The sequence below is a fragment of the Sabethes cyaneus genome, chromosome 3 (genome assembly GCF_943734655.1).
Source record: "Sabethes cyaneus chromosome 3, idSabCyanKW18_F2, whole genome shotgun sequence".
Lineage (NCBI taxonomy): Eukaryota > Metazoa > Arthropoda > Insecta > Diptera > Culicidae > Sabethes > Sabethes cyaneus.
Window position 1 is genome coordinate 253,732,772 of NC_071355.1, and position 22,126 is coordinate 253,754,897.

At 39.0% G+C, this 22,126-nt stretch overlaps 1 protein-coding gene across 1 annotated transcript in view; it reads right to left on the minus strand.

Annotated features, from left to right (window-relative positions):
* The window catches only part of LOC128744427 (nitric oxide synthase), a 79,690-nt gene that overhangs the window by 25,611 nt on the left and 31,953 nt on the right, over positions 1 to 22,126 (minus strand). Inside the window, exons 4-10 of the mRNA XM_053841442.1 lie at positions 19,244 to 19,406; positions 16,766 to 16,857; positions 8,093 to 8,234; positions 7,573 to 7,887; positions 3,619 to 3,800; positions 3,427 to 3,541; positions 3,093 to 3,187 (exon numbers count right to left, since the gene is read on the minus strand). Coding sequence (XP_053697417.1) covers positions 3,093 to 3,187; positions 3,427 to 3,541; positions 3,619 to 3,800; positions 7,573 to 7,887; positions 8,093 to 8,234; positions 16,766 to 16,857; positions 19,244 to 19,406 — 1,104 coding nt within the window. The remainder of the gene's footprint in view (positions 1 to 3,092; positions 3,188 to 3,426; positions 3,542 to 3,618; positions 3,801 to 7,572; positions 7,888 to 8,092; positions 8,235 to 16,765; positions 16,858 to 19,243; positions 19,407 to 22,126) is intronic.

The window sequence follows — 22,126 nt, forward strand, 5'->3', positions numbered from 1 at the left end:
ATATTTACGTTGAGCATGAAATTGACCAATAATTTTCACTATTAAATTAACGGTCGTAAAGTGTCGAAAATATACTTATAAAATTCACTAATAATAAAATTCACTAATAATAAAATTCACTGTAAACAGCATTTTATGTAATAGAATTACTGTCGGATCGGATATGTTTCATAATTGTTCATAACAGATTATTACCTACTACTATCAACTCTGTTCTTGTCGTGAAAGTACTGAAATCAGTAAAAAATGCAACTGGACTCTAACGACCTTCACCTTAATACTAGTAGATTAGTACAACCAATTTTTATTTTGTGATGGTGTTCTAAGGCTACCGAAGTATGTTGGTAAACGGCAAAGGGAAGGGAAGGGGTGACTGCCATAAATGTATTCATAAGAACTTGGCGTTAAGCTGAAAGTGCAAAATTAGCAGAACGTAAGGTGTACCATTCAGTGAATCGATGCTCAACTGATGCTGATTAATGCTTCTAACGGCGAATTTTATGCTCCATTGGTTCATAAGAAAAAACAAAGTTCTGCTACTTAACAAATATTTAGCAGTACAATGTCCGGAAATAGTACTTCCGGTACAGATACAGCTTGCTCAGTATGAATATAATTTAATGCTCAGCTAATGCTCAACAGAAAACCTGAATAGTTTTTATAACTTAGATGGACATATTCCATGAACAAGGAGGTTCAACGACGCATTCAAGCATACGCCGCCGCACAAAGAAGACGATGCACAAAACGCTAATGAGACCTGTAGTCCTCTGCGGACCTGAAACAGTCACTTTACTTACGAAGGACATAAATACGTGCACATTTACGGTATTTGAACAAACGGTGTTGCGGGCTATTTTTGGTCGAGTACAAATGGAAAGCGGAGAGTGGCATAGGTGTATGAATCACGAGCTGCTGGTACTACTAGGAGAGATTTCCATCGTACACCTGGCGATGAAAAAAAAACGACTGATAAATTGGCCACCTTACTGGTGCCTTGTTCCACGTGCTGTGTAGCGCCGTCTTGTTGAAGTCACACGTCGGCCTCATTGGATACTTACAATTTAGCGAAGACCCCATTATTAACAAGACTGGCCTCTCTGTTATTTTTCCATATAAACGCCTTGCGTCAGCATCAGCAACGCTTCTATTTGCGAAGGTAGTAAGTGTTGCATGAGTGTTAGTAAGCTCACTAAAATTCTGCTATGTTGGCATGGCGGTATGAATATTAACGGTCACTCACACAGATTCATCCAGGGACCACCTTGGCCGGTAGAGCGAGCTACCATCAGTGTCTCCCGAATATTGGCAAAGTTGCCAATTTTCTTGTTACGGGGTCTTGTTATGCCTAGCAGAGGAATATATCTGAAGTAATACTTTTTGTATTGCCATCTCCATCAGTCAGAGTCAGAGTATTTCAATTTTCAATCTTGTTTTAAATTTTCAAAAAGCGACTGAGCTACGCACTCCAGTGCACCGTACCCTAGACACGCCAGTGCAGTTGGCAAATGAATCTACTCGCGAGACTCCATCACTGCCCGAAAAACCCGAAGTAGAGTTCAAGTTGACATCAAAATGCACTATGCTTGCGCCACCACATTGCTTTGCTACAGATTTTTTTTGCAATCAGCGGAAGAGAATTGAAAATCGACGTTAGTCCGAATACCGATCATTGTTTTTGACAATAGTAAGAACTAGACGGTGACTCTACGCGTCGTGGTAAGAACAAAACGTATTTTAAATTCAGCAAATAATTAGTTTAGTCGTTGATAAAAAAGCTTTTTTTTTGTTTGCCACAAACAAAATTTTCGTTGATAATTTAAGCTAACAAGGCTGCCACAGCTTCGACGTGGCCTTGTAACTCTGGTAGCTGGTAGCCTAACTTTTTGAAAACTTTTCACGTTGAGTGAAGTTTTATTTGCGCACATTGAAATTTCGCATATTTGAGCAATGAAAGGATGTAAAAATGAAACTACAGTACCATAATTTGTCGAAAAATATTTGAACTCATTTTTCCGCTCTGTTTGTAAATAAACTTTTTCGTTATCAAATTTTGTTTCAAGGTATTTCTTTGATTTTAAAGAACGATTGGCACCCAAATCTTTTAGGTTAGGAAATTCAAACATTCTGCGAAGCAAACCAGGTACGGTCATTCTCAACCGAAAGGTGTGATGAACGTAAAAGTTAGATTGCGAACCACACATCCGGTTGCGAGGGCTGTGCTTTAGTTGATGACCTATTTGCTAGAATCGAAAGAGCGACGAAAATTGTCTGCTTAACAAGACTAAACGACCTTATCGTGTACCACGCGGCTCCATTTGGTTACGAGTCGGTTGGTGGTCGATACGGCCACCCCGCCAGTATGGCAATTCTGTGAATGGATTTTTTCTCCACTTTTGCCGCGCGTTTCACCGATGCTGAAATGGTGCTTAGAATGGTGTGCGCACCTGAATTGGGTGGTACCTACCAGGAACGGCACGTGACGGAAAGAACCCACTTGATTGCATCCGTAGGGGAGTTTTCCGTTCCGACAACAGAGGAAACGTATTCGGAATAAATGGATCCGACAATGATGTGCGTAAAATATCACATTCCATATTGACTTTAAATGGTTAGAAATGAGAAAAATTTACAGTTCTCAAAGTCACGAAAATCACGCAATCTGCAGATGTTGTCGGTTGATGAGCATTTTATTAATACAGCATATGGCCCAAGGGAGGCTCACAAAGCAATCCCAGCGATCAATTTCCATCCAGTTCGTAGATCGCTGGTGTAATTAACACGCATTTAATTGATTTCGAATGAACCCGACTGCAAGTGGCATACCAATCAAAGAATATTTTCGTTCGAGAATTACGCGTGTCATTTTCCAATGAATTTACCTGCAGAAAATTGATTGTTTTATCACAGAAATGATATGTCGAATCCACGGCTCGCTTATGTATAATGTCTATCACATTAATTCAGTTCTCAAATAATAAGATGATAGTTGGCGTATACAATTCAAATACTCGATTATGCTTGCATCAGTACTTTGAAATTAGATGAAATTTACAACACATTGTATAATTATTTTACAATTACTTACTTACCTAGCAATTTGTTTGAAATTGAACTTCCTTCGTGGCTTTTTGTTCTTGGAAGAATCTCGTCCCTTTTTCCATACGTGCGTTTTGAGGGCGGATTCCTAGGATGTGAACAAATGAGAAAGGAAACCTCATCACATAACAGTTTGAATTTTTAAAATAGAGCCTTAAAGCCTTAAAGTTAACAATAAACTATTTAAACTGAAAGCTGTCAAATGATCTGCTTCACTAAATCCCCAGACTCAAAATTTCCTTTCTGTTGGGCCAAAGCTCCACAAAAAAAAATACTGAGCGAAAATTACCACCCAATGTAACAAAAAACAAGTGCCAATAAACTTACCTGATACTCAAACGACGGCCGCAGATAGTACAGGGCCATCTCCTGATGGTACACCGGAGTCACGGACGGTGACATCGGCGGCACGATCCAGACCCAATCCGCCGGACAGCCATTTCTAAAGAAGGAAATAAAAGCAAAATAAATAGCCGATGCTTATGCCTACTCGCCTCCCGGCTCGGACGGAGGACAAACCTTAGCTTGGTCTCGTTCTCGTAGTGCTTCATGAAGCTCTCGCTGGCCGTGTGATGGTCCACGATGGTAATGTTCCGGCTTTGGAACGAATGTAGTACGGCAATATTGATTTCCACCAGTGCCTTGTCCTTCCACAGCGAGGTGGGATTCCGTGTGTCTAGGCCCATTTTCACAGCGATGGGCTGCAGCAGCACCAGCAATGAACGGTTTCCGGTCGATCGACAAGCAGATACGGAAAATACCGGAAAAGAATAATGAAAATATATTTGATTATGGGTTTTTATGTTTCGCTGCAGAGAGAGCTTGTGCGTCATGAGGATTACTCTCAAAGCTGTCGTAACAATATTTGAATTTTTTTTCGTAAGAATGGAATCATTTCGAGCATTGTGCCACAATGTGTTGTATGGCGAAGTATTACAAATTGAGGGTGCAAATGCATTGAGCTGAGTATTAAGACTCAAATATAATGAAGAACGAAACAAATATCAACACAATCCTGACATCAATGTCAGGATTTAAAGAAACCAGTTGGAAAGAAGCTTAAATTGAAAGAAATGACACCTTATTCACCTTATTTTTACGTAAAACAAATTCTTCGGTTTACGTAAAACATTGTAAAATAAACTCAAACCTGATGTGAGTAAATATGCTACATATGAACTCCTACTAAATCCACCAAAAGCGAAGGATAAGTCAAGCCACTAAACCATTTCAAATTATATTGGATTAGTGTCACATAAAACAGAAAAGCTGTTTGCTCGTTTGGTTTACAACCAGACAAATATCCAGGCAGAATCGAATCTTTTTGTTCAATTTAAGCTTCTTTTACCATTTTTAAATATTGACGAGTGGAGTCGCTTCAGTCCGGTTTCAGAACATTTCAGTTTTGAACATTTGAAACTAAAAAATGGTGCCATGTTGTATTTCTGCAAGCTTTTTTTTTAATATCGTACAAAATTAACAGGAGAATTTTTGACAGATCTGACGAAATTACAAACTTTGTTAAGAAGTTTTAATTAATTTCCTTGCTCAGGTTTTGGTTGATTTAAAAAAAATAGACAGTTTAAAAAACTAAACTTTGAAATATAAAATATCAGTCAAGAGCAAGAAAATTGACTGATAGTTTAGTCAAGCAATCATTCAGCACTGCACTTCATGAATGATTTGTTTTGAAGGGTAGAAAACTGAGAAAGACAAACACTGTCAGCAGTTCAGTGGTCATGTCCATGGGGTAACAGATAAAAGAATATTACCAGGGGTAAATGCGTATTATATTCACCTTCATGCAGGCACTTTTCACGAGCACTGAAAGCAACGCTTAAAAAGTTGTGTACCGCTCCTTTTTATCCAAGCTGAGGAATTCGCGGGGAAATATAGTTTCTTTGGAAAAGTAGTAAACAATATAAAAACAACCAACTTTGCTGAGGAAATAAAATTTCTATTTTTATCGAGTGCTGAACTATAGGGCATATTCTTTAAAACTTCTTTAAAAATTGGTTTTTCATACTTAGCGTTTCTTAATTGCATTTTACAAAAACATTGGTTCTAGGCAATTATCGAAGCACTCAAAATACACGTTTTTGCAGAAGACCGAAAATCTCTTGGACCTTTACTTGCTAAGTGCTAAGTCCTAGAGATTTGCAGTCTTCTGCAAAAACATGTATTTTGAGTGCTTCAATAATCGCCTAAAACTATATATTCTTGTAAAATGCAACCAACATAAGGTAAGTATGAAGAACTAATTTTTAAGGAATTTCTAAGGAAAATGCTCTATTCTGCACTATCTAGCTCTGCACTAAATAGCGATATGAATGTTATTTCTTCGGCAAAGTTGTTTGCCTTTATATTTTCTATAACTTTGCCGAAGAAACCATGTGTCTATCTACTAACACAAAAGAATGGACGTGTATCGAGCCTATAACGAATGCTTGCCGTACTCTCATTTGGGTGGTTGGGGACAAGCGGAACCCATACAAGTTGATAGTACTCGACTTAAGCTTTAAGATGAAGCACTGATTTCATAAAACCACTTGCCCCATTTTATCCCACGGGCTCTTGAAGCTAAGGAAATTTAAAACTTGAATATGTGATAACTTAGCAAGTAAAGGTCCTAGAGATATGAAGTCTTCTGTAAAAACGTGTATTTTGAGTGCTTCGATAATTGCCTAGAACATTGTATTCTTGTAAGATGCAACCAAGCAAAGCTAAGAATGAAAAACTAATTTTAAAAGAAATTTCAAAGAATATGCCATACAGTTCAGCACTCGATAAAGATAGAAATTTTAATTCTGCAGCAAAGTTGCTTGCACAAAAGTGCTGAAGACCATAAATGATAAAATGAAAGCAGAACACACTAGGAAAAAAGTTCCGCTATTCGCCCTTTTGGGCCACTGTGCATTGCACGGTGGATCGTATCACCAGTTTGCAGAGCTACGGAAGAGACGGTCACTCATCTCGATTAGACTTCTTAAAAGCAATGTTGCGAATCGAGCGAGAAGTTAGCCATGCATACTTACACGCGAAAGAGTTTGAAAAACATGGCATTCAATTCTTACGCCGCACCCGCAGGCGTAAAAGAAACAGCTGCCGGTGCTGTGTGCAGACATTCTGCTACCCACATGCTCGCGCACGTACATCCTCACATCGGCTTCCTGCATAGCTGCAAAAGCGAATTTTGCATTACTTTTTCTTCTTCTTCATCTTCGCCCACGATTCTACTCACGGGCGGGAGTGCGAGCTGTCGTAAGTAATCGGTATCAGCGGATTAGGCCGTAATGACGAACGACGAGCGACGACTGTAGCTGTTAGCTAAACTCACAGTCGCAAAAACTCGTTGCAGTGCATGAAGAAACAAGAGCGGGAGTTTTAAAGGGATGCTTATGCAGGCATGGTCATTAGAATGAGTACACGTGTGTGAGAAAATTAGACCACACGAGTGTGGGTTTCACAGCACTGCTTAAAGGTGCCAAAAAGGAAGTGTTTTGAGGGAGGAAGAAAAGGGAATGATTAATACCCATAAAAATGAAGCTGTATCAGTTTGAGAAATAGGACGTAGGCTCAATAAATCAATAAATACATGGAGTGAAGAGATAAGAAAATATCAGTTATAATGATTTTGGGTATAATTATCTTAAAATTCAATAAACCAAACCTTTTTATCTGTTAATTTATTTATCGCCGGTAATCTATCTTGCTATAAGATTGAATTATTATTGCACCAAACCCAGCCAGTTCGTTCAGAAACCAAATCTTCATTAGTTTGACAGAACGAACAACTCAGTTTTGAATCGAAATAATCCAATCAGTTTAATTATCACCACAATTCAATCACATTGTATAACGACAAAACGTGATACAAAGACCCGGTGATGATCGAATTATGGCTCCATTGCTTTCACTTAATATTGCGTTCAAAAACATTCATTCACAGAACTGGAAATATTCATATTAATTACACAGTAGTGAATGCATTTTAATTACAATCATCATTATAGCTAGTATGAATCAAACTCGTTCGAATAACTCTGTCACCTATTGAACGTTTGCTTTCTATGCAATTGCGGGTGAAGTTTTAATATTTCATGGACAATTCAAATACATTCAAAGTTTAATTACATCTGTTTTTGGTGATAAAAGTGTAAGCACTTACAGAAAATGCAATTATACACTTTTAAACATCTCGAGCACCGCAATTTATTGTCATATTTTTTATGAGAAATCTCAATGTAACCATTATTATAATAAAATTAAAATTGTCCTGCTGAAATACATAAAAGAGTATGAGCAGCTTGTGAACCGCACTTTTACACACAGAGGAACCAATAATATTTACTGAATAGACCATTCTAATAACCAGTTAGATATTCCAAAAACTGATAAATCCAGCCCAAAACTAGCCAATCCGATAGATTCAGCCCAGAAATAATTCATTATACATCACGCAACGAGCCTTACCTCCAGCAGGTTCCTCCGGTTGACATCGCACAGGTTCCGGCAGCCAATTTCGGTGGACATATACCAGCCGCTGAAGGCAGTTGCAGTAAATTGGATTCCACCACAGTCGAACAGCATTCCCGAAACGGCCGGCACCGCGTACCAGCGCAGTTCCAGCTCAGCGAACCACTTCAGCTGCGGGTGGCTGAATGGCACTTCCAGGATCAACTCCAGTGGATAGTCGAAGTAGTCCGGATCGTGACCGTTGGCCGAAACGACCAGCGGCAAAATGTCCCACTCCGTGCGCTTGCTTTTCCAGCCGAGTTTTATGCAGAACTGTCACCCGAGAAGGGACCGTCATCGTCATCAAATTCGTCATTCGATTTCATCGCCATCCAGCGAGCGACCGGATCCAGCGATGTGAAGAGTGAACCGAGAAGCAAATAGATATTGATAGGTTAATAATCGACATCGGGCCGATCTCGACCAGACAGGGGGCTGCCCCGTCGGTCGACAGCGTAATAAATCGTCTATTTCATACATCGGTAAACTCGACATTGATTGGGTCGCCAACAATTTTACCATCTTGGCCCTTGTAGCCGGCGTACGAGATGAGCTGTGCGTTCCAGATGCGATAATCGTGCTTGCCGTCGGTTCGTTGTGGGAAAATCGTTATTGCCGATCTGCAATGGATAAGAGAGAGAGAAAGGGATGGGTCGCAATTAGAAACATTACACAGCACTTCGATCGATCAGTTCGATGTAAGTAAAAACTGTTTACAACAACAATGATTCCATCGTCGTCAAACCACATGATGAAATGATTTCCCTCCCACACTGCAATGTTTTTTCTTCTATCCTACCAAAGCACAACTGAACGTTCCGACACGTTCTACCTTTCTATGATTTCATTTTGCATAGCCCAGTTCATTCAACATTCCGACAGCAAGCCTGTAGCAATCACATTACTTACTGCAGGAAGCATGTCTTGTGTCGCACAATGTACGGTCGTACGGAGGAGTGTACTGAAATGGCACACGAAATACATCAGCACAATGAAATCATCGTTTCTGTTCACATGTGGCAAGAATTTTATTCACTTGTTCCCATAGAAAATATTACTGCTACTTTAAGCAGTAACATTTTTTCACCTGCGCTAGCAGATAGCATCAAAGAACTTTGCAATAAAGTGTAGGTACGTCAGACCCGTCCGGTAGGTAGCGTTACTTGAAGGCACAACCGCAAGCAGGCGCACGGTATTTCAATAGTTTGCGCTTTGCCGGATTCTATTCCATGCGAAAAGTGGCCTCCAGCCAGCAACGGTAACCTGTTGCCTTCACAGTTGCTGCAGCTGCACTCTGCTTTATTCCGACTCATTCCAACGAAATAAGTAGGTAGCTTGAATTCTCCGAGCAGGCTGCAGTCTGAAATAAGTTGAAAGCCCGCAGCAAAACGCGAAAGCAAAACTGTTTTCAACGAAAATAATGCCACGCTGTCGAAAAATCTAATTTCATGAGATTACCTCAATGCTATCTTTAAATAGTTTGCGAGAAATGAGAGTAGCTTCCAAGATTGGTTGGGATTGGGATAAATGCAACGGAATTGTCATGAGAGACATCCTTTGAAGATTATAACCTCACTTTCGTTGTTTCCCCAAGTAGCAGACTTCAGATGATTTACCAGACTTACAAGCTATGAAAAATTATCAGCATGATTCACTGATTTTGTCAATCTTAGTAGTTTTAAATCGAAAACAAGGAAACAAGCATAAAAATGCCAAAAAATCAGCTCAGGCAAGGTATGGGTTTGATCAGAAAATTTAATTCAATTCTAGTCGTTTGCCATAAAATTGATCATTTATCGCTCATGAGTAAATTTATTTTTTAAAAACATATTATGTGAATAGGTTTAAATGTTGACGTTTTGCTCTTACTAATCACCGGTAAAATCGAAGTAGAACCATGAAAAAATATACCTAAAACTTCCAGGAAAAAGAATGCTTCCGTAGAAGATGATAGGGTTACCGCACATATTCGTTTAGTAACCGCACCTGGTATCTGATGAAAATAATGATTAACACGTTTAGATACAGGTATTTATTTGGGAAAAGGCACAAACCGTAAAAAACTCCAAACGAGAGCGGTTCGGTAGCGTATTTTCATATGAGAGTTAGATATTTTTCTTCCCTTTTCGTTGCGGAAAACATCTTGGTTAGGAAGCAACCAGAATTGCTTTCCAAGGTCATCCCGAGTATCCTACCTATCGCAATCTGGTAACACTCCAAAGCCCAGGACGGTAGAGTAAATTTTAGTCCCAGACTCAATAAACTGATTGTTTTCATCGGTTGCTGTAAATTAGTGGCATTACACAGCGCAATTTCATTTTATCCAGCTGCGATTGTTGTCCTGTTTTCCAATTTTCTGTTGATGTTTTGTAGTTTCTTGTCAGTACTGTTAGTTGTAAACAACTCTGATAGGCTATCTATTCTGTGAAAAAGAAAGCACTTCACCGCCATTGATGTGTTATTTATGCCCCTAAATCGGTTGATTTATCTATTTATTTTGTAGAAGGTGTGTTGAGTTTCACTACACGGATAGGGATTACCTACGAATGGCCGAAACACAAATTACCGAATCACGAATGGTTGAAACACAAATGGCCGAAATTACAAATGGCATAATATATTTAATGGCCGAATTGCGAATGGCCGAATCACAAAAGACAGCTACACGAATGGCCGAACCTCATATTCGGCCGAAAATATTCACAGCCTTCAACCTGCAAAAACGTTGGGTACATGCTGTCCTTACTCGCTGTCGCACGTTCGGACTTAACTAAAGGATGATCCCTACTAATCAGTAAACCTAGGAAAATAATATATTTCCTTTATAGTAAATAATTGTGTTGCTTATTTTGTTTTTTTTTTGTATGATTAAAGTTATTTGGTAACTACTTGCCAATTCATGTTTTTTATTGAATAACTATTTAGGCATCCCAGTTGGCCTCGAGGTATGATGCTGGCCTAATAAGCCAGTCGTCGTATGTTCGAATTCTGACTGGGAGAGGCAGTTAGAGTCAACAGGATCGTAGCTACTGGCCCTGCAATTGTCTAACAGCTGGCTGCGAAGTCTGTCGTATAAAAACAGAAGGTCAAGTTTCGATAACGGAATTTAGCACTTTTGCTAATTATTTAGGCATTCCGAAAAAATTCGGCCTTTCGTGATTCGACCATCCGTGATTTGGCCTACACTCTTAAATGATTCTACCTGTAAATAGGTCGGATTTAGTTAAAGCTAGGTTGAAACTACTCAAAATGCCCTTAAAGTGTACAAACTCAAACTTTGGGTAAAAATTTCAACCAATTTTGGCTACTTGCTACCGATAATTGAATTATTCTCTATGACAAATAACGCAATTTTAAGTTCCTACTACCAATTTTTTGGTTGAAAAACTACTCAAAATCTGAGTTTGTACACTTTAAGGGCATTTTGAGTAGTTTCAACCTAACTTTAACTAAATCCGACCAATTTACATGTAGAATCATTTAAGAGTGTACTGCGACTGTTGTTGAAATTCGGCCGTTTGGATTTCGGCCATGTCGTGATTCGGATACATAGATAGATCGGATAGATCTTTTAAACCGTTCAATAAGCACTGACATATCCAGGCTGGGGCAAGTGCCCCACCTCCTTGTAAAACTTAATTTAAAGCGAAATAATTTCTGTAACCCAGAAGTCAGCCGTTTTGCTTTTTTTTTGTAACTTAACTGTAATTTCTGCGATAAGTAAATTATGTAATTGCACAAAAACAGTACCAGTTTGAAGTCCAATTTCAAGTTCACTAATAAATTAAATTTCAAGCTCATTGTTTCAGATCTAATTCAAGCTCAGTTTTAAGATCAAATTCAATGCTAATTTCATGTTTGAAGTATAAAATTAGACTCAAGTCCAAAATTAGACTCTGGAGTCTAGTTTCAAGTCCAATTCCAAATACAGTTTCAAGTGCAACTTTAATTCAAAGTACAATTTCAAGCCTAACTTGAACTCCAATGCCAAGTCTAATTTCAGCTTTGATTTAAAGCCCAACTTCAAGTATCGTTTCAAGTCCAAGCTAAAATTAAGTGATGGTGGGAATCTCCAAAGAAACGTCGAAATATTATATTCTGTCACAAGGAATTTTTTTGAAATATTTTTGTCTTGCTTGTTAATCTTTAATCTTTTGATGATAAAATTTTCATTATAAGATGATAACGAAAGCACATTGCACGAGCATTACGAGAGCAAACAGTCTAACAGTTTCTTAGCAAATTGGGTCTGCAGGTAGTCTGCCTTCTGCTGCTCTAAAAAAAAAGCAAAAACGAACAAATGACACAGAAGGATAAAAAAAATGGGAAAGTGAATGAAGGAAAACGTGACATAAACTGGACAAACAGGGTAGAAATGACGGAAACATGTAAGGGAGAAAATGAATAAAATTGTAACGAAAGTAAGAAAAAACGAAAGAAAAAAACGGGGCAGAATTAATAAACATAAAGGGAGAACAACAACGAAAACGAAGGCAAACGAATAACGAGAAAGAAAAAGACTACTGCACAGAAAAGGAGAAAAAAAGAGACAACAAAGGAGAAAAAAACGGGATAGAAAAGAAGAACGGGAGTAGTAAAATAGAGAAGCAAGAACAAAAAAAGAGGAAAAACGCGACAGGAAAGAAAAAATGGAGAGGTAAAATGACAGCGGAAGACACAAAGGGTAAAATGGAGAAGAAAAAAAACGTGACAATAGAGGATAAAAAGCTGAACATATTAAGAAAAAGAACGAAACAGAAAAGGGAGTAAAAAAGCGAAAAAGGGCAAAATACGGGACCGAAAAAGTCGAAACAGGTTAGAAAATTACAAAAACAAAACAAGAGCAGGAACAAAACAGGCATAAAAGGAAGCCATAGGCATAAACGTTCTTTTGAGAACCCTACTTTATCAACAGACTTCGCAGCAGGCTATTAGAGTACAGGACAATTACGGGGCTAGTGCAACGATCCTACTGACTGATCTATAGCAGCACCTCCCAGCCGAGATTCGAACATACGACGACTGGCGTGTTGCCAGCATCGTACCCCGAAGCTAACTGGGCAAGACTACAAAACAGGCCTAAACACGATTAAACGAGTAAAAAACGAAACAGAGCAAAATCAGGAATGCAGGGAATAGAGAAAAAAGGACGAGAAATGAAGATGACGTAACAAGAAAAGCAATGTTCTCTATTGCAGAACAGCAGAAAAAAGGAAAAACGACGGAAGAAGAATAATGAGTAAGAAAATACAAAATCGATGGAGAAAAACGGGAAAAGAAAAACGGACTAAACAAAAAGGTAAAACGAACGAAAAAAGAAGAAAAACTAGAGGAGAAGGAAAAGTGATAACGAAAACGAAGAAAACGGTAAAGAAATGGAAAAAGAGGGAAAAAGTAGAAAAACAGGGAGTAGAATAAGTCGAAAATGCAGAGAAAAAAATGAAATCGACATAAAGCCATAAAGGATAAAACGAAAAACGTGACAGAAACGGAAGAAAAACCGAACATAGACAGAAACGAAAGAACGGAACAGACGAAAACGAAAAACGAGTTAGAAGAATATAACGAAAAACGACAAAAACCGGGACCGAAAGCCGAAAAAATAGACAAAAACAGAATTGAGGAAAATGGGGAAAATGCCAAAAGAACGGGATGGAAAATGAAGACAAAAGGAATAGAGAAAGAGGAAATAGCGGAACAGTGTAAAAAAGGAAAAATGAGAGGGAAAATGAGATAAGAAATGGAATACGGAAAATACCAAAGAAGCGAGTGAAAATCGAAAACCGATAACGGAAACAAGGAAAATGGAAAAAGGTCATATGAGGAAAAAAGAATGGGATAGGAAATGAAAATACAAAAGCAGAAAGATGAGACAAAAAAGAACAGAACAAGACAAACGGACCAAGAAAAGGTAAACAGAGAAGAAAACAATGAAAAAAAATAGCAAAAACGAGTAAAAATTGGACAGAAAAGGAGAAAAAGCGAGATAGAAAAAAGGATAAAATACAGAAGCAGGATGCTAGCAGCAAAAAAGATATTAAAAGGAAGAAAATGGTGGGAAAGAGAAAATGGTGGGAAAGAGAAAATGGAGAAAACGGCAAATAGAAACAGAACCATAGAAATGGAGAAAAAGCGGAACATAAGAGAAAGGAGGGAACAGACGAAAACCGGAACCGAAAATAAGTTAAAAGTTGAAACGGTCAGAAAATGACGAAAAACGAGACAGAAAAGAAAACGAATACAAAGGACAAGAAGAGAAAAATGGAAGTAAATAGACGAAAAATTGAACTTTCCAATTAAATTTATATTTATTCGTGACAGATACGTATTTCGCCTACAACTTGCAGGCTTCATCAGGGTCTGTTTTCGATGGTTTTATATTCTATTAAGACGCGCTCGTTTTTACTTCAGTGAATAGAGGAAAATCAGGACGCAGGGAACAGAGGAAAAAAGAATGGGATAGGAAATGGAAAGAAAGGGAACCAACGAAACAGTGGAAGGTCCAACTAGACGTAAAGCTTTACGACAAAAAATGGTTTAAAAATTGGGAAAACGGGAAAATAAGGCTGTGAACCATTTCGCGAAATTTTTAACTTTTTAGTTAAAATTTGACAGTTCGATGGCTTTTCACCTTCTGTTGAAAATAACCCTGCTCTAAAGCATTGTTATTTTTGACAGTTCGATGGTTTATTCCGAGAGCCAATGAGATATGCCACAGGTGAGGAAAGAGTTTCGATGTGTTTCACTGATTTTTCCTTGAATTTTTTTCACCAATGTATGGATGTTTAACATATAACAAATTTGTTTATTCAACCCGAAATAAAATGACAAAAAATTTATCTATCAAATAGGAGTAAATGGACACCAAAAATTCAACCAATTCCAACCTGGACTGAATAAATAAATTCGCTGTTGCAGAAACATATCTTCATCCTCACCTTATACATGCTCTCATTGAGTAAAGCAACTATCAATGGAGAAACGAGGATAGAAAACAAACAAAAGGACAAAAAAAACGGACTAAATAAAGATTAAACAAAGGAACAGAATAAAACGGAAAACGAGAAAAAAGCGAAGCGAGAGAGAGAGAGAAGATATGTAACCGAAAGAAGAAATGAGGAAAATGGGAAGAAGCGGTCATACGGGACATAAAAAGAGAAAGATGGGACAAAAACGGAAAAATGGAACAGAAAAAGAAGAAAATAAAAATTGGGAAAACGGAAGGGAAAAAGACGGAAAACGGGAATATAAAAAGGAAAAACGGAAGAGGCAAGGGAAACAAGGGAACCAAAAATAGAAACAAAAAGAAAGAAAAATGAGGCACGAAAAAGAGGAAAAACGAAACAGACGAAGACGAAAGATGAGAATGAAAACAGACAAAAGAAATTAGAAAAAGATGAAGACTGGAAGCGAAAAAATGGAACTAAAAATATCGGAATAAGAGAAAGAATGTAGCAAAAAACAAGTGAAAAACATGAAGGAAAATAGAGCTGAAAATAAGAAAAAATGAGCCAGGAAGCGAAAGAAAACGGAATAAAGGAACAGTAAACACGGAACAGAAAAAAAAGAAAATGAAAGAAAAATAGGAAGGACAAAAGGGGAGTGAGAACAAGAAGAAAGAAGACGGAACAGAAAAGGAGAAAAAACGAAACAAAAAGTGACTAAACGGGACTGGAAACGAAAACGGAACAGAAAAGAGGGAAAACGTGCGAAAAAATAAAACGAAAAATGTCCATCCCCACGAAAAATTTCCACATTTCCTCCTCTATATTTCACCATGCTTCACCATTGGATGTGGCGTTCCTGACCCTCCTCACCCGGTTGGCGCCCCAGACACGAACCTCCCCCCCCTTTTTTCAAATAAACAGCTCGAACTTTGATTCGTCCCTCCTGAGAATCGTTTTCCAGAACTCTGAGACATGCGTTTTGGACACTGTCCATTTTTGTGGCATTTCCGGGAAATTCCGGGACGGCGACGAATAGTTCGACCGGAAGCTGGTAGATGAAGGGTTTACTAGATTCGACAGACCTTCGGGTTACCTTCAGGTTGTTCTTGACTTTACGCATGTTCTTGGTGTCCATTATTGTATCCGTGTTGTGCTACCTGCATTTGCCAGGCTGATCCCAATGTTTTTAGTCTTTAGAAGAATACTGTAGTTCCCAACGAAATCCCGATGCGATTTATTATTTTTTGATTCCCAATTAGATTGAACTGGGAGAAATTAAAAATAGTAGCGAGCGGGGTGGGTTTGACTATGACGAGTCTTCGTCAACTAGAGACAAAAAAACCACTATTTAAACTAATTTTGATGCGAATAACATTCAAACTTTTAGTTAGTCTTAAAATTTATGGAATGCTTCTTCGTCGTTCCGAATCAAAAACCATTATTTTTTAAAAGATAAAAATCCTCTTGATTTTCCTACCTACTTTAAATATGACGAAGAGAATCTGCTGATCACTCGAAATGAACACACCTGTGATTCAAACTGTTTCCACTTTTTTGTGGGAGTTGGGTAGCTTTTACACGAAAAAAATCTTGCATATGGCGAAGTGCAGTTTTCGTATGACGTACTGCCGCAGAAGCATGGAAAATTGCTTCAATGGGAAATCCAAATTCCGAACTATTTTATCTGTCTAAATGGGTATACATGCACTGGCGAAAAGGATCAGACTCCTCTCGTGTAAAAATTTTAAGTACTTGTACTATTTTAAGTGCTCACAATAAAGTATGGATAGTGTTTGAGTATGACGAAGGGAGCCCGTCACCCCATAAATTATGAATTTGTGGAGACGCACGGCTATTTGTGTATTTCACCATTTACTTCTTTAGTTCTCTACAAGCGAGAATGGCGGACAGTAGCAGCATACTGCCAGCGAATTTCAACATTTCAGTGTAAAAAATGAATTGTCCCTAAGGATGAGCTTCTTAAATCTCTAACATTAGAGTATTGAAACTGCATGTACAAATAGTTCCGATTGATGATTGCTATCTCTTGATATAAATTCCTCAATCCATGGCACTGCATCAACTTCGCATTACTCGGAAAGAAACCCACATCCCACGCAAGACGAGCGCAACCGAACATGGCATTTATACTAAGCTAACGAAATTGGCTCCCCCACCATTTGCATTCTTCGGTGCACACTTACCTCAGATTTCCCTTATTGGTGGCGTACTTGATGTGATTGCAAATTGCTTCGAACATTCCACTGGTGGTGGTAACGTAGCGGCAGTCAAAAACCTTCGACAAGCCAATCGGCCGAGAAATGTTGTCGTCGTCGTCGTCGACGTCGGATGCCAGGACAGGCAGCATCAGGCAGGGTTTCAATTGCATCGTATTTTATGCACGATTTCAGGTGTGATAGTCAATGTCAAAGTGGTCCATTGAAAACCATCGCAGCAGGCGACCACCGATACGACAATGATGTTCCGTCAAGACGTTCGAGTATAAACGAACCGTGCAAACGTAACGGAGGCGTCATAATATGGTTGAAGGTGAAACGGAAGCACGTGGTTTGTAACGGTTGAACAAGCAATGATCCGTGCCATGAAAAGAAATAAAGAACAGAACATGATTACGTCTATCGAATAGTAATCGTGACTAGACTGGTTGAATAAAGCTAAGCATCGTGATATCTTATTTTACATTTGCAACGAAGTCTTTAAAATATTCTGTACCCAAGATTGAAATTCAAATAAACGCGCGCTTTCGCCCAGCTGTAACTTACCGAAACAAGTTATTTCCCATGAAATTTTCCAATTTGGTTTTCTGCTTCTTAAGGCCAGAGACTGACATCTTCATCCACTACAACATTCAGTTACTCGGACTCCGGGAGTGGCCAACAGAGACACCATCGCACCGTGGTAACACAAACATAGCGGGTCTTGTTCGTAACTGTAAACTGGAATCCTTCGCAGGGTACAAAATATGATAATAAGATGCAAAATTCCACTGCGCCCCGAAATACTATATATATGTTAAGCTTTGTACTGGTAGTGGAAGAAAGCCGAGTGTGAGTGTGAAGAGGCAGGTGGAACTACGAAAGCCACCGTTTCGCCTCCGCAGACAAAAAAACAAAGTGAAAATAAAAAACGAAGATTGCCATGAATTAATTCTGGCATGCATCAGGTGGTTTTTCGGGCGATCCGGGTTTGCCTACACTGCTGGATATGAAAATTGAAATATTTATTTATCCCGCTGCCAGCTGCTGGCTGGCTGGTGTGATTGTGATTTCAATTATGCTTCCTCTGCTCGGGGGCTGGAAGCGTTTGCTGGTCATTGCAGTTGGAACAAGTTAAATTGTGTTTATCATCAAACGATACTGTTTTATGGGTAAGAATAACAATAATAACTGAGGTTCTGTTTTGAAGGTTGTGAAATATCATTGCTTGGTTTGACAGTGACAGGAAACTGAGTGGACTGTAGCAATTTGGTTCATGGTAATGAATTAACATTTTCTACTGCTTGCGGAAGCCTTTAAAGCCTTTGGCGAAGAACCGCACGCGGTACCGACTCTTTCATAGTTGACGTAACATTCAACACCAGAGGTTGCTAGTGGTGGCCTGGGGTTCCGGCTATTAATGGTTCAAAACCGGGATAAGCGGAGACGACGAAATGTTCGCTAATGCTAATGACTAGACTACCAAATGCACAATAAAGTTAGCTAACTTAACTTAACCGTTGTTATTAAATCACCATCATCAAGTGCGACAGCTTTAAACATTTCAATTAAATTTGGAAATAATCAATTCACAGGTAATAAAGCACTTGTCCGATGCACCTCCAAACTACAAGTACCACAAAATAAGTCCTAATTACAGCGACTCTCACAAGAAACTGGATGGTTGGTTGTAATTGAATTTAAACCTGTCGCCGTCACCTAAAAGGACGTCGCCATCACCCAAAAGAAAGCGTCGATTAAAATCCATTGAGTGCAGGATAGAGAAATAGTTAGAAAACCCTCATTGAAAATGTCTGCACCAATCACTCCGCCGACGTTCGATGCCGGCGTTGCCGTCGACGGCTTCTTTGCAACGGGTTTCTCTGTGCAAATGCAATGGCCAGCCTCCGCAACTCTACGATAGACTTTCGTGGCTAAAGACTGTCGAACAGAAACGATCGTTGAGAATAATTTAATTTACTTCCCATGCTTGATTTAATTTACACCTTCCCGTGCAGTTGCGCCAAACGGAAAGAGCGGACAAGGTGCAAATGTTCCTGCCTACAGAAGCAGCCACGGTCCACCGCCGATCGAAAGAAGAGTCTGTGCTAATTACATAAAGAGTGTATGACTCTCAATTTAAATAATTAATGACTTTAACTATCCATTTCCGTGATGCTCTGTTTTTCTTTTCCATTACAGGAAACTATCAAAAGAAATTTGTTCTAGGGATGTTGCATCATTGTTAACTTAGAATATTTTTTTAAAATTGATTGTTCTCATACTGATCAACGTTATACGACTATGTATGAAAAGAAAAATATCTCATGTGATGATTTGAGTACCCCTAAGACGGACTTGAGTAGCCTCAACCGAGACCAGCCGTATTCGCCTTCGTCTTACGGCTCAGAAGCGAACCGTGACGGAGAGCCGCAAAAAAGTAGCAAAATCTGTGGCCTGCCTTACCTGCAGCTTCGACCACTGTATCCGGCCGATGCACCGGGACGAGTTGCGCCAGGCCAGCTTCGCTCCGTAGATCAGCTCCGTCTCCGTGAGGCTGTAGGATCCTTTTGATTCCACCTCCTTTTGTACCTGCTGCCAGCGGGCATCATGGGCGGGTGATTTCAGTCTGCGAAGTATAAAGCGGAAAATCGTGAGCGTTTTTACAGGTTTCATTTAGACATTAAAAATAAAACAAAAAACCTCTTCGATAATGGTCGACTGAAAAAGAAATGAATAATATACAATCACGTTTCGTCAAATGTGACCATATTTAAATATTCATTACGTACTTCAATCCTAATACTAATTGAGCATTAAAAATATCTTGTACATGATTTACATAAAATATGACGATGTTTCAAGAATATTTTACTATTCCTAAACCACCAAAAAATACATACAACATCATTGCGCAACCTGTTTAACATCCAAATTCGTTCGAGCCCAACAAGCTAATAAATATTTCCGATGAGCACCGGTGTACCAGCTACACCTCGTTACGCAATTGCAATTAGCTATCTTTACGAATCAAATATTATTGATTGGTAATTTGAGTGCTCAAACATGCGGTCCAGCGAGGGACGGACGTTCATTCATTGAATTCTTTGCCGCAGGTCGCCACAACCGCAAGTCGGCCGCCACTTCGGCGATGCGATGCGGTACCGTAAATAAATAGTGAATCGTCGAAACCGCAGACCCGAAATGGAAATTATGGTCAATAAATTCACACACCGCGCAATTGGAAACCCATCAACGTGTGCGAGCGTCAGCGTGAAACGAGGTGGGAGTACGGCTGAATACGGCCATTTTTATTTAGATTACAAATGTGCCAAACGGTTCGAACAACTTTTTGCTAGATGGTGAGTGGTGACAAATTTGTTGCCGAACAGAACACTCGTCGCGAGCGGCGTGGGCGCGATGAAATTACAAGTGAATGGAATTTCAAATGAGGGCAAACAGAAAAACGAAACCGCCACCGTTCGCCACCCCACTGTGACTATGTAGGTACTACGTTATCTACGCATGCAGGGAAAATGTGTCGAGCTTTGAACATGATAACCTACAGCACTCAACGCTGCGTTGCTGGTTGCGTTAGGATTTTTTACACTCCGTATACTAACAGAACCGAGCTTTTTTGTGCGGAATTTACTAATGATTTTGCTATTTATTTAATCATTGGTTATTTCATAACCGCAAGCGGAAGCAGGAAGTCCGTGCGAGATGAAACACTGCCATTGCTACAATTACTACTACGCAATGAGAGTGATCCCATCGTTCTTTCTGAAACAAATTAGTGCTAATACTCCTAACATTAATGCTACTTTGTTGAGTGTTTGGAAACTGTAAACAGAAAAAACTAAGTTTTGGGAATGTGCACCTGGCACAGTGAATGGGCGGAACCCATACAAGAATTCCTGATTTCATTAGGGGGACGAATTGTATCGATATTCGTACCCTAATGCTCGCCAAGCCTGTGATCGTATCCGTGGACTCATATATTTTTATTTTTTCTCTCAAATTGAGTAATAATTATCAAATGTTTTAAATGATTTTATAGCCACTTCCCACAGTCCGCCCATGTGTGGTGCGTTAAGATTACACCACTTTCCTTTCCTTCGCTCCTCCGACAAAATTGGTGTCATTGTCGTTATAAATGTGTCAACAATGTCCTCAACGTTCGACGAACTGTTTCTAGGCTGCCAGAAATACCCTCTTTAATACGCAAGGATAAACGTATAAAAGTCACAGCATGTCTCGATAGACTTGAGTTACCGGAAACCCCAGTATCCGGAACACTCCCAAAACGTGTCCGGGTGTGACCAATGCGGTTCCGGACATTTCTTATGACAACAAATGAACCAGTTTTGAAATTTGGAGTACTCAGAGATGTCATATGTTGTATTTTAGTTCAATTCAGAAACTGATCTCCGTAGAGGGATGCGGAACATTCCTGGACATGTTCAGATGTAGACAATGGCGTTTTGAACACTATACGACTACCAATGGTCTAGTTTTGCAAGTACTTAGAGGAGTCGCATGATGGCTTTGTTATGATTCGAGGTGCTTGTATGTTCAAGTTGCTTATATTTCCGAATTTATTACGGCCATATTTTCGAAACTGTACATCCGATCCGCAACTGTTCAATAGCGCCATAAAGCCTTCCGTTTGGTAGTTGTTGTAGGCAAATCGTCCGGCCATTTCCAAAAACCAAATGTTTATTGTTATATTTACACTTCTGAGACTGTTATGCATTTATTTGTAACGTGGGACTGACACAATTTTATATTTTTAAGACATTTTGGAAACAAACATACCTTTACTGTTTGAAATATTGAAAGTATAAAAAATTTAAAGATGATTTCCAGGCTTATCACAAAAGCGATGAAACATATTCAACCAATAGCTAACGTCACCTTACTCTCACTGGAGGCTCCTAGATAATGCCTTTTTGAAGCTTATAGCGAAACTTTAAGGAGAAGGTTTTAAGAGACCATCTATGAAAATAAAAATACTGCATATCACTAAACATTGCATTCTACAGGTTCTATTACTTTTTGGGGCATAAATTAGACTAAATACTGAGATTTCTGCCCAATTAAAATTCATCACTATATTTTCATTTTTATTCCGTCGATTTTTCATTAATTTTTTTCGGCCGTTCCAGTCGTCACATCACTCGCGAAACTTAACTTGAGACACTGAAAACTTTAATTTACCACCCGAACAGTTATTTGGTAAGAAATTATAATGATTTTGTCCAAACTGTTCACTTGAATTGATAGGAAAAACTTCACTTCGTTTCGATTGCAATTCCGAATCCGCGACCGTCGTTGTTGTACGTTACC